Below are 11,345 nucleotides of genomic sequence, written 5' to 3' on the forward strand. Positions count from 1 at the left end.
ATTTAGACTTGTTAATCTAAAAAGCAATCTATCCCCAATTCACTTTTTAAGCTATCCGTAGCCGTGTCGGTTTTATCGCAAGACTTTGGTGCTTCCTAACTTCTTTGTTCTAAGTCGGATTGAGACATTCTAGATATGTACGGGATCTTAATTACGAATACTATAACTAGGTTGAGATTATTTTCCCTTAGTGATCTTTTATTTTTGTTGTGTATTTTAAATCTTATTAATTTTATTATATAATATATCTTAATATCATATAAGAAACATAAGCACAAAATATATGAATAATCCTATCTTATTACTTCACAAAATGACTACATGAATTGACCACAAAGGTTACATGTTTAATTACTAAGCCTAGCTGGAAACGCGGATGTTACATCAATAGTTTGTTTGTTTTTTAAACAAAATATGTTTCTTCTTGTTTTATCTTATTTATATAACACTCTTAAAGAATACGATCAAGAGTGGAATAGATGGATGTTTGGGATTATATATATATATATATATATATATATATATATATATATATATATATATATATATATATATATATATATATATATATATACACTAGCTGTTACCCGCGCAAAGCGACGGGCGACAAATAGTTTGTTTCGACAATTAATTTCTTTTCGATGGAGAATGATTATTTTCAATTCAATCATTAGTTTGTTTTAAGAAACATGTCATATTAAAAATAAAGAAAATTCATGAAATGACCAAATTATAGGGTGTTGAGTATTTATTTTGATGAACAAAGATCTGGTCAAAACCTTGGAAGAGAAGATTTATAGGAGTTTGTTTAAATTTTAATATTATTTTATTAGTGATTAGTTGTATAATTAGCTTAATAATTTGGACGTCTTAAAAAAATATAATTATTTTATTCAATCTATTTTTAGAAATAGTGAGATTTGTTTTATAAGATAGTATATATATATATATATATATATATATATATATATATATATATATATATATATATATATATATAATATTTATTAGTTTCATTGTTAAAATAGACTTTACAAAAAAAATATTTGAAACAATTTTATCCGATACCAAAATGTAATAAACTAAATAGGTGGGGAACCCCCGCGTTGCGGGAGTCGGATGCCACAATTTTTTCCGTTGTTTGTTCTTTTTAAATGTTATTTGATCAACTATTTGTTTATAGTTTGAGTATTGTTATGAGGCAGTAATATTGTTTCGTCATGGATAACTTTTTTGTTGTCGGGTAAGCTATTTATCGAAATATATACTTCATGGGTTTATCCTTTGGTCGATGGGATGGAACTCGAGAGCCAGATTCCACGGATCAAATACTTCATGGGTTTTTCCTCATTAAGTGTTGTTTAAGTATAACATTGGGTAGCTCAAAAAACATTTGATAAAATGACAAAACACGTATATGATAAAAGCAAAGTCACCACAATAAACAAAAAAAACAAAAAAGAATCAATTTGTTGATCAGTGTGTGTTACAATATGCTAATAAGTTCAACCGTCGGCTTTGTTAGATTCCATAAGCCCTGAGAAAAGAAAAGAAAAAAAAAACATATCAAAACTTTGAAAAAAAAATACAGTCAAGAAATGAAGCCCACTAATTTATCATACCACATTTTGAACATCTATAGTTTTTGTAGCTGCGTTATTCCTCAAAATTCTGTTCGGATATATTTAGTTTACTTTCCATCTTTCCATTATTTGTTAACCCTGTGATGATAGAATTCTGCGTCTTGATGTTCTTTTTTGGCATTGATCTGAACTACTCCACAACAAATTGGCGAATCCAGTTACCCTCGCCATGAAATCAAATGCTCATACAGAAGATTATGAATCACAAAAAAGCTCATCCATCAACCCATGCTTTCTTGCAGAAAAAAACCTGCATTCATATTCAGATTTAGTCAGCAAATAATCTTGTAATTCTAACCATATCATTATTTATCTACCTGCATGTAAGGTAAGCATGAGAAGGAAGATACGGATGAAAAATGGTTGCCTTCCATTCCCCTGCTTCTTGAGCAATATTGAACCCATCAACCGACTTTTCTGCTTCAAGAGCATCCCGAGTTCCAGCATCCATAACCATGAAGTGCATCCCAACAACTTTGAAACCCTTACCAAAATGAAAACTTTCATTCTTTTGAAACACAATACAAAAATATAAATATGTACTTGCCTATGTTGCCAATTCCTGTGTTTGGATATAATGCTCATATTTAAGAAATGGTATGAAAACTATAAGATTGATTTACACAATAAGCAATGCCAAAGAGAATTATAAAACTAAACTGCTGTGAATCCCACTAGAAATCCGGAGACAAATGTTGCCATATAGTGTACAAAATTCCCTAGCCGAACACACACACACACACATACACACAAAGATAATAATCTCATATGCATCAATTCATAACCCAACAAAAAGACTTGATCTTTTTTACCTTTTCACTAATGACATCTTGAACCATAACATCATCAGTATTTATCGCACATACAACATCTGAAGGTCTCACTTCAGTTTCTAAGACCTGAAAATCTGTCATTTCAAATTGAATAAAATATAAGTACATATACAGAAAAGATCAAAAGTGACATATTAATTACCAAGTTTTGTTAGGTAACTTCTAAAATTGAAAATTAATCTAAAGTTCATGCATAACTTAAAAAAATAAACAAATAAATAAATAAAAATTATTGGGATGTTCAAGTATAGTTTATTTACCTGATTCTTAGTTTAAGATTAGGCATCGAACAATATCTATTATAGTGATGTTTGATATTGATTTAGGTCCTTGTGCAGTTAACTTTAACAACCCTTTTCTCAAATATATAATATATACTAATGACCATTTTGCCCTTGAAAACTGAAACTTGAAACGAAAACGATTGAACTACATGCCAACAAAATAAGAGATTATGAAAATCAGTAGAAGAAATTGAAACTTGAAGGAAGAGGGTACTTCGGTAATAAAATTGAGATCTGCAGGGTAGGCTCCATCATTTATTTCTGTAATTTTTACTGCCAATATCAGACACTGTTAGACCATATACTCAAAAGACTTAAAAATATCTATATTTTAGCCTTTATTCCAATCAACAAAACCTCAGTCATCTAAATCTTGGATGATCAATCGATTATACCAGTTATGATTTGTAAGTATAGGAGTCCAATGTGTGACCTTTAATGCTTTGGATGTAGGATGAAAAGTTCCGGTAAGCACCTTCAACAAAATAACCTTATTAAATCGAAATAATAATAATAATAATAATAATAATAATAATAAAACCCATAATAAAAACACATCATACTTTGTCATGTTTGTATTAAATCTCTTCCAACAAACCTTTCCAAAACCTATCATTTCCTGTCTAAATCTACAAAAAATCTCAATTAATAAAAAAAATCATACTTAAACCATTCATCCAACTATACGAAACACGTTTTACCTAGATTTGCTATCTACTTGTTTGCATACATCTTTTCCTCTGTTAAAAAACCTAAATAATATAAAACAAAAAGTAATTAGTATGAATGATCTGAATTACTCTATATTGTCTCCAAAAATGGAAATAAATGAACCATGGTGGAATGAAATAAGCATCCTTGCATTTGTTGTGGTTCCCTTACGAAATAAAAGTAATGGAGGAAATCTATCACTGGAGGCTTTTCTCTGTATTGAAACAGGGAAAATGTAAAAGCATCGATAAGAAGACGGGATTCGGATAAGGATGGGTATCGAACAACAATTCCGAAATCAAAAATAGAAAAGAAATTAAAACTCACATAATCAAAGACGATATTTGAATGTTGAACCACTTTGCTTATGGTTACCGTCGACGCTTCGTAATGTAGGCGGTAGCCATCGACCAAAAGGAGAAGTGACAGGTGGCGGTGGGACGGTAAAAAAGTTGTGTCGTGTGACTTCTCTTTGAGGTCGATGGCCACCATTTTGGAAGCTGAATCGAGGATGGTGATAGCAGAGAGCGGGAGGCGACGTCTGAGATCGGAGAACAGGAGGCATGGGGGGATGCGACGCCGGTGACCACTGTGGTCACACGATCGCTCCATGTCGGGTAAATGGTGGAGGTTGTGCGCTTGAGAGAAGAGCGAGAAAAGAATGAAGCAGAAAATCAGAAGAATCGAGAACCTCAGGACGGAAGATACTGGAGAAGGAGGCGGTGGGAAGGATACGTAAGCGGATAAACCAAACGATGATTAACACGTGTAGAAAAGAATGTAAATATTTCCATAAAATAAAATGCCCAGTTACAAAAACAAAACGAAAATAACAACTAAATGTATGGGGACCATTTCTGCCAAACACTTGCCGAGTTCACTATTCCTAAAAAGTGTCCTCCTTTAATATATATATATATATATATATATATATATATATATATATATATATATATATATATATATATATATATATATATATATATATATATATATATATATATATATATATATATATATATAAGAATTAGTTACTTTTTAGTGTTTCGGAAGTCTTTGTATACGTATAATGATTGAGTTCAAATCTTATTAGCAACTAGTGATGAAGGCTTGTACGTTGCACATTTTTTTTGATGTTTAGGTAAAGAAGTAAATTTTGAAAATCTTTCTAAAGTGTAAATAGAAGGAATTTTTTTCCAAATAAATAAATGAAAAGTAGTAGACACCAATAAAGCAACTTTTTGATAGTTTATTAAGGCTTCTTGTATGTTTCTCAATTACTTACAATAGGTTCTACATACTTGTATTGCTTCTTAAGAGCATTATGGTAGCTTGTACATCGGTTTCATTTGTTCAGTTCCATGTTCCGGTAATCTGAGTTGATCCAATATAACATTGTACTTTAAAAATCTATCGCCTGACATTGTTATAACTGCATATATTTTGGAAGTATAATGCAATAATAAGAATAAATGAAAGTAGAGTGTCATAATATGCAAACAAACAAAAGTATATTTTTGTTTGTTGCAATGAACATTGTCACTGCTACGTTACATACACATAATAGCAACATACTTTGCATTTTAGGCAAAGTATGTTGTTTGTTGTATGTAAATCGGCCATTTTTACAAAAAAAAAAGGAATAAAAGAAAACAACCACTAGGGTTATAAGGTTATAAGGACAACTTATTTGCAGGGGCAGTTTGGTCATAAATGCAACATAAAATACAAGGCCAATTGGTCATAAAACAGAATATAAAATTGCAGTGAAACCAACAACTTGGTCAATCTAATATTTTTACAATGTAAACTTTAAAATTACAAAAAACATATTAAAAATACAAGAAATAACAATCCATTGTCATTTATTACATCGAGCCTTTCAAAATCCACAAACATGGGCAGTTAGGTCATTACTGCAGCAAAACCAACAAACAGGAGTAGTTTGGTCATAAAAAGAAAATACTTTTATGTTTTTTGTTTGTTGTATCATTTCGTCCACTATTTTTTTGAATACAGTTATATAAAGATACACCCTTACCCTTTTATTTATATTTCATAGTAATCGAGCTGGAATTTCTTTAAGTCTTAATTTCTGTTCCATTTCTTTAAGTTTCCCGTTCCATAAAAACATAACTAAAATCAATAGTATAAAACAAAGATAAAAAGACAATATTCAGGTTGGTGGACATCAGTTCTGTGTGTGGAAAATTGAGGGGATCTCAAACCGAAGAATGAAATTGTAAGAAGCTTGTGAAATCAAAAAGACTCGTTAAATATGAAAAAAAGGAAAATACATACACACTGTCTAAATAACCAAAATTAACAAAACTAATGAATCATATTCCTTCAGGAATGCTCCATTCTATTCCATCAAATGTAAGAAATTAATTTTTTTTTATTTCAGTGGAATGAAGCATTCTATTCCTTTGATTACTTCAAACCAAAAAATAACTTCGGATTCCACAATCATTATTAGAGGCTGAAAAATGAACTGCACCACTGCAAAAGGATGAAAAGATGGATAAAATCACGGTTATTTTTTTTTTTTTTTTATCTTTTAAATTTGTTAAATAAACAAAATTGATATCAACTTAGGACCGGTATAAATGTGTTTTTGACCTGGTATAATTAATATTAATTAATATATTGAAACACTTGATGATGAAATGGATTAATTTTAACTCTTTTCTATTTCAACTACACTTTTTAACTTTACTCATGTAAGTCCCCAATATGCTTATGTATCAATCAGATCCGTTTGATGGTGCGGAATCCCAATCAAACGGATGATGTCAGATCAAATAGAAGAGAAGGAGGAGAAGAAGAAGATAAATCTATGATGTATTCAATGAAATGATTGAAGCTCCATACACATAGTTTACATACACTATTCTCTCTAGTTTCTCTCACACCTTAGAATACACACACTTAAGCTCCTTGGTTCTTACCCTCACATGCACTCCTCACCCTATATATATATATATATATATATATATATATATATATGGACCTAAGGCCAAGCCCAAAATTCAAATAATTCAATGCTCGGTCCAAACTACAATTAATCCTATACTATTTTTGGCCCAAATAATAAAAACAATAAATGCTTAGAAAAGCAAAGTATAAACCATATTTTTGACCTAACAATCTCCCCCTTGGTTTATAACTTTCTTTTCTTTTCTTAAATGACCCAACAAGCTCCCCCTAAAAAGTAGCTGACTTTTCTTGTTAATCTTCATTAGGATCATTGTCTTCAACATTAATCTTCAAATTCTTCACAACTTCAAGATGAACTTGATGAATCTTCAATGAATGACTTCATCTTGAGCAGTTGGACATTTCTTCAGAATTTGACATTGAACGCACATTGGGTGAGGAGGCTTGACATACTGATTCTTGAAAGATAGCGCTTTCAGCTTGAGAATCTTCAGAGAGAACATCAGAGAGAACTAATCTTCTGGATCACTTCATCAGGTTCAAGATAGCAGCAGATTGATTGAGGAGGCTTCAATGCAATATGTCACATAATCTTTAAGTCAGCTTGACCTTTCTTCTGGAGTTGAAGGATTGAATGTCAAAAGAATAATCTTCATTTCTTGCTCCTTCGAATGCGAATTCTTCGATGCTCACGGATGAAGCCTTGGCTCAGAAATCTTCGACACAAACTTCCTGAGTCTTATCTATACCTGAAATCACTTTTTAAGACAAAACAAAACTAAAAGAAAATTTAGCACAGAAACAAAAATATTTTTGGATTTTTGATTTTCTTGAACAAGAAATAAAACATAAATAACACTATTTTTGGATTTTTTTTTAATTTTCTGATTTTTGTTTGTTTGTTTTTTATTTTATTTTATTTTATTTTATTTTTAATTCACCTCTAATATTTAAATTAGAAGAAAATATGAACAAATTTAACAAAAATAAAATGATATCTAACTTTAAGAATGATTTGGGATCAAAGTTTTTAGACAACCTTTATCTGCTTGTCGGTACCTTCTATCTTTACGTCTTTGTTTGGTTGATCGCCGGTATTGTTGTCCACTTAAACACGAAAAATTGTGACAAAATTAGGACATACTATTAATTATAAGACAAAGTGATCCTAAGTTCCTAGAAAATATTTCTTAAGGACCATTCAGCTGACGACGACCAGGGATATTGTTGTCCACCTAAATTGAGCAGCGAGATCTATAGACAATCTTTGAGTGTTCAATTTTAATTGTACTGGAACATGTTTCCCGTTTCCTGATATGCCACAGTAATCAAGGACTTCCAGCGTACTCCTTACATCGGGTGAGCAGACAATCATTAAGAGAGAAGATAGATTTAAATTATTATCAATTATAGTTTTTTTAGAGGGATTGAGAAGTAGAAGCTTGCATATGCTGTGTACCAGGTCGGATTGTTAATCACACAAATAAGACAACATATGGCTAACAGATAAGAAGAATTTCATAGATATAATATGCAGAGAAATGGATTTGCATATGTAGCAGTCCAGGTCGGATCTCTTCCAATCACGTAAAGAAGGCAACATATGACTAACAGACAGATAGAGAGAGAAAAACAATTTTCTACAGACCTAATTCATCGGAATTTACCAGTCGCCCCATCAATACCGGAATTAAGGACATAATCCGCACATCGAGGAAAAGTTAATCCACGGTTCCGGATATGAGTTCATTTAATGTGACGAGTAGATTCCCATATATATCTCCCTGCTCAATCTATCCAAGCGTCGTATTGTCAGGCTAAACGGATCTAACTAGGTCAAGATTTGTCAAGTCTAAAAATTTCCTAAGTTCAACTCTGCCTAGTCATGTCCATTTAGAATCTTTCGTGCCTACTGACGCATCAAACTAGAGCATAGACCCTTCAACTTTGGGTACGTTACGCAGACTTAGATTGCCTGTTATCACTTGATAATATCACTTCCCAAAACATCTCCCTCAAGCACATTACACACAAATGTTTCTCCAATAACATTAGTATCCATGTTTCTCTACAAAGTATATATGCAAAGTATATACTGATAGTGATAAACAATATTATTGAGTTGATAAGAAAAATAACTCAATTGCCTTGTTTTTTCCGTTTTTAGATATTCACCGGATATTGTTATGATACCATTTTTTCATCAAGATCGCTTTGTTTCCTGTTTACCCGTTTACCCTGTTACTACTGATTTTAGTCATACTATATTCTTTCTTAAAATTTGTCAAAATCAAGATACCCGAGGAGATAATCACATAATTATGTTAGAAACAATAATGATCATCAAGAAAAAAAGAAGAGACCAAAGCGTGGGAGAGTTATGAGTTGTGGGTGTTGGTGGTTGTTCAAGGTGAAGTAGTTGTTTCCCTTGAGCTTGAATTCCAAAGCAGATTCCTTATTCTTGAGAAACAGTGATGACGGAGAATTCATCTCGACCTTCTTCAATGTTGTGCAACACAATCACGATGAAGAAAGTTTGAATGTTTCTCGTACGGGGAATTCATCTCGACCTTCTTCGCCGATAATTGTCTTTACAATGATGACGCATTCGAATGTCGTTTCCGTCTAAATAAGGCGATATTTTTACGTATTAGTAATGCTTTAGAAGCCCGTTATGATTTTTTCAAACAAAAACCTGAGGCTAGAGGAAGAATGAGTTTTAGTAGTATACAAAAGTGTGTGGTTGCGCTTAGGTATTTGGGATACGACTTAACATTTGATGCATATGACGAATACTTAAAAATATTCGAGAGGACCGCAATTGATATTGTAGATTATTTTTGCACATGTGTGTATGAGGTTTTTCATCAAGAATATTTGCATAAACCAAATCCTTGTGATATTGAGAGATTATATTCGGCTCATGAGGAGAGGCGTGGATTTCTGAGTATGCTTGGCAGTCTAGATTTGTAACGACCCGTTCCCGGTATGTTAATTTATTGGTAATTGTTGTGAGTTTTGCAAGAGGAACTCGGCGAGTTCATAGCCTGACTCGCCGAGTAGGGTCGCGGTTGCGAGCACGCGTGAGCCGGGGACTCGGCGAGTCCATATTCTGGACTCGGCGAGTCCATCCGTCTGGGTGAAACCCTAAATCCCCGGGTTGCCCACTATTTAAACCACCTTATAGCCCCATTCTCGCCTCCCTCACCCTGAGAACACAGTGAGAAAACCCTAATCCTCCCTTGAGAGCTTATAAGTGATTTGGTGCCATTTTGTGAAGGTGTGAAGAAGGAGAAGAAGAAAGAAGCAAGGAAACGAGTTGTAGTGCAAAGATCCAAGGGCAAATCTGAGTTTATTGAGGTATTTTCGGAGTTCCCTTCTTGTTATATGCTTTAAACTTCCATTAGAGCTCTTCTAAGAGCTATTTGATGTTTGTTCCAAGCCTTATGTTTGCATGAATGTCTTAATAAGTCGAAATACCTTTGGATCTGAATGTTGGGGTGTTGTAGAGCCCATATCTTCTGTCTTTTTGGAGTTACTTTGCATATTAATCATAGATCTACCCATTTTATGCATCTTTTAGCCTTATTTCCCTTATTCATGAGGTTGTGCACGTAAAGTTGGAAACTTTACGTGGTAAATCAGCTTATTGGACTCAGATCTATCAATTGTATGCGTTGGATTCAAACAAAATCGAGTAAAAATCAATTGCATGGCGGCAACTCGGCGAGTCGGGAAGAACGACTCGGCGAGTTGGGTCGCGAGTTCCCGAGTCCTTCATTTTGATCAGTGTCGAGTGAATCCAGTAAGTTAGAGAGTGGACTCAGCGAGTTGAGGGTAGACTCAGTAATGGAGGGACTCGGCGAGTTGTTCATGCAACTCGGCGAGTCCAAGGCAATCTTCTTAGGATCATGAACAACTCGTCGAATTTGTTCATACGGCTCGGTGAGTCGGATGAAGATTGTCTGAGTTCTTGGATCAAGAGGGTACTCGTCGAGTCGATGCCACACTCGACGAGTAGCAGCGGGTAGAACTGAGAAGTGAGAGTAGGACTCGGCGAGTTGGGTGACCCAACTCGGCGAGTCAGCCCCAAAAGTAAGTTGACTTTGACCAAGGGTAAAAGAGTCATTTTACCCCAAGTGCAGTGTTTAGTATTTGATTGAGTGTGTTCATGGGCTTGTAGCCGAGGAGATTCAGGAGCAGCAGCCGGTAGCTTTCAGAGACACACACTCAGCCGCCAGTTTACGAGGTGAGTTTCCTTCAAGTAGGGACGGGTCTAAGGCCGCAATGCCGGCCCGTCCAGTTAGCAGTAGTTTCCGGACTTCGGTCCGATGTAGCAGCTAGTATGTTTGATGCCTTCGTGGCTCAGACAGGATTTATGTGCTATGTTTTATGTGTTACGTGTTATGTGTTCCGGGCTACGGCTCGATGTAGTATGCAGAATATGTGTTCATGCTAGTTGATATGCTATGATATGTTCAGTCAGTTAGTTCCGGACTCCGGTCTGATGCAGGGGACAAGGTCCCAGTTAGTTCCGGACTTCGGTCCGATGCAGTTAGTTCCGGACTTCGGTCCGATGCAGTTAGTTCCGGACTTCGGTCCGATGCAGGGGACAAGGTCCCAGTCAGTTTCGGATTTCGGTCCGATGCAGTTTCCGGGCTTCGGCCCGATGCAGTGGGCAAGGCCCAATATGTGTTATATGCTATTGTATGGTATGTGGTATTTTGGGGGAGCTCACTAAGCTTCGTGCTTACAGTTTCAGTTTTGGTTTCAGGTACTTCCGCAAGCAAAGGGAAGAGCTCGGGATGATGGCATCGCACACACCACCGCCTCAGCTTTAGCCTGGGATTGATTTAGTTGTTTTGATCTGATGTAGTATGATACAGTTTTCCGCACAGTATTTTATTATGTTTTGGAATACATCACGCATGGTT

At 34.4% G+C, this 11,345-nt stretch overlaps 2 protein-coding genes across 3 annotated transcripts; both read right to left on the reverse strand.

Moving 5' to 3' along the window:
• Positions 1–1,340: 1,340 nt before the first annotated feature.
• LOC111916852 (uncharacterized) lies at positions 1,341–3,451 on the reverse strand. 2 transcript variants are annotated; one of them, XR_006186038.2, is made up of 5 exons: positions 3,324–3,446; positions 2,456–3,235; positions 1,961–2,127; positions 1,623–1,893; positions 1,341–1,537 (listed from the first exon to the last, which is right to left on the reverse strand). XR_006186038.2 is itself a non-coding variant. In XM_052766939.1 (4 exons), the coding sequence occupies exons 1-3, from the start codon at positions 2,582–2,584 to the stop codon at positions 1,839–1,841; spliced, it is 351 nt and encodes a 116-aa protein (XP_052622899.1). In that variant the 5' UTR covers positions 2,585–3,451; the 3' UTR covers positions 1,341–1,537; positions 1,623–1,838. The 2 variants fall into 2 exon arrangements, 1 of the variants encoding a protein (XP_052622899.1); XM_052766939.1 differs by having other exon boundaries at positions 2,456–3,451.
• Positions 3,452–3,519: 68 nt separating this feature from the next.
• LOC128128118 (uncharacterized) lies at positions 3,520–4,240 on the reverse strand. Its single transcript, XM_052766938.1, has 2 exons — positions 3,799–4,240; positions 3,520–3,685 (listed from the first exon to the last, which is right to left on the reverse strand). The coding sequence occupies exons 1-2, from the start codon at positions 4,081–4,083 to the stop codon at positions 3,557–3,559; spliced, it is 414 nt and encodes a 137-aa protein (XP_052622898.1). The 5' UTR covers positions 4,084–4,240; the 3' UTR covers positions 3,520–3,556.
• Between the last annotated feature and the right edge of the window lie 7,105 nt (positions 4,241–11,345).

This window comes from Lactuca sativa, chromosome 8, assembly GCF_002870075.4.
Source record: "Lactuca sativa cultivar Salinas chromosome 8, Lsat_Salinas_v11, whole genome shotgun sequence".
Lineage (NCBI taxonomy): Eukaryota > Viridiplantae > Streptophyta > Magnoliopsida > Asterales > Asteraceae > Lactuca > Lactuca sativa.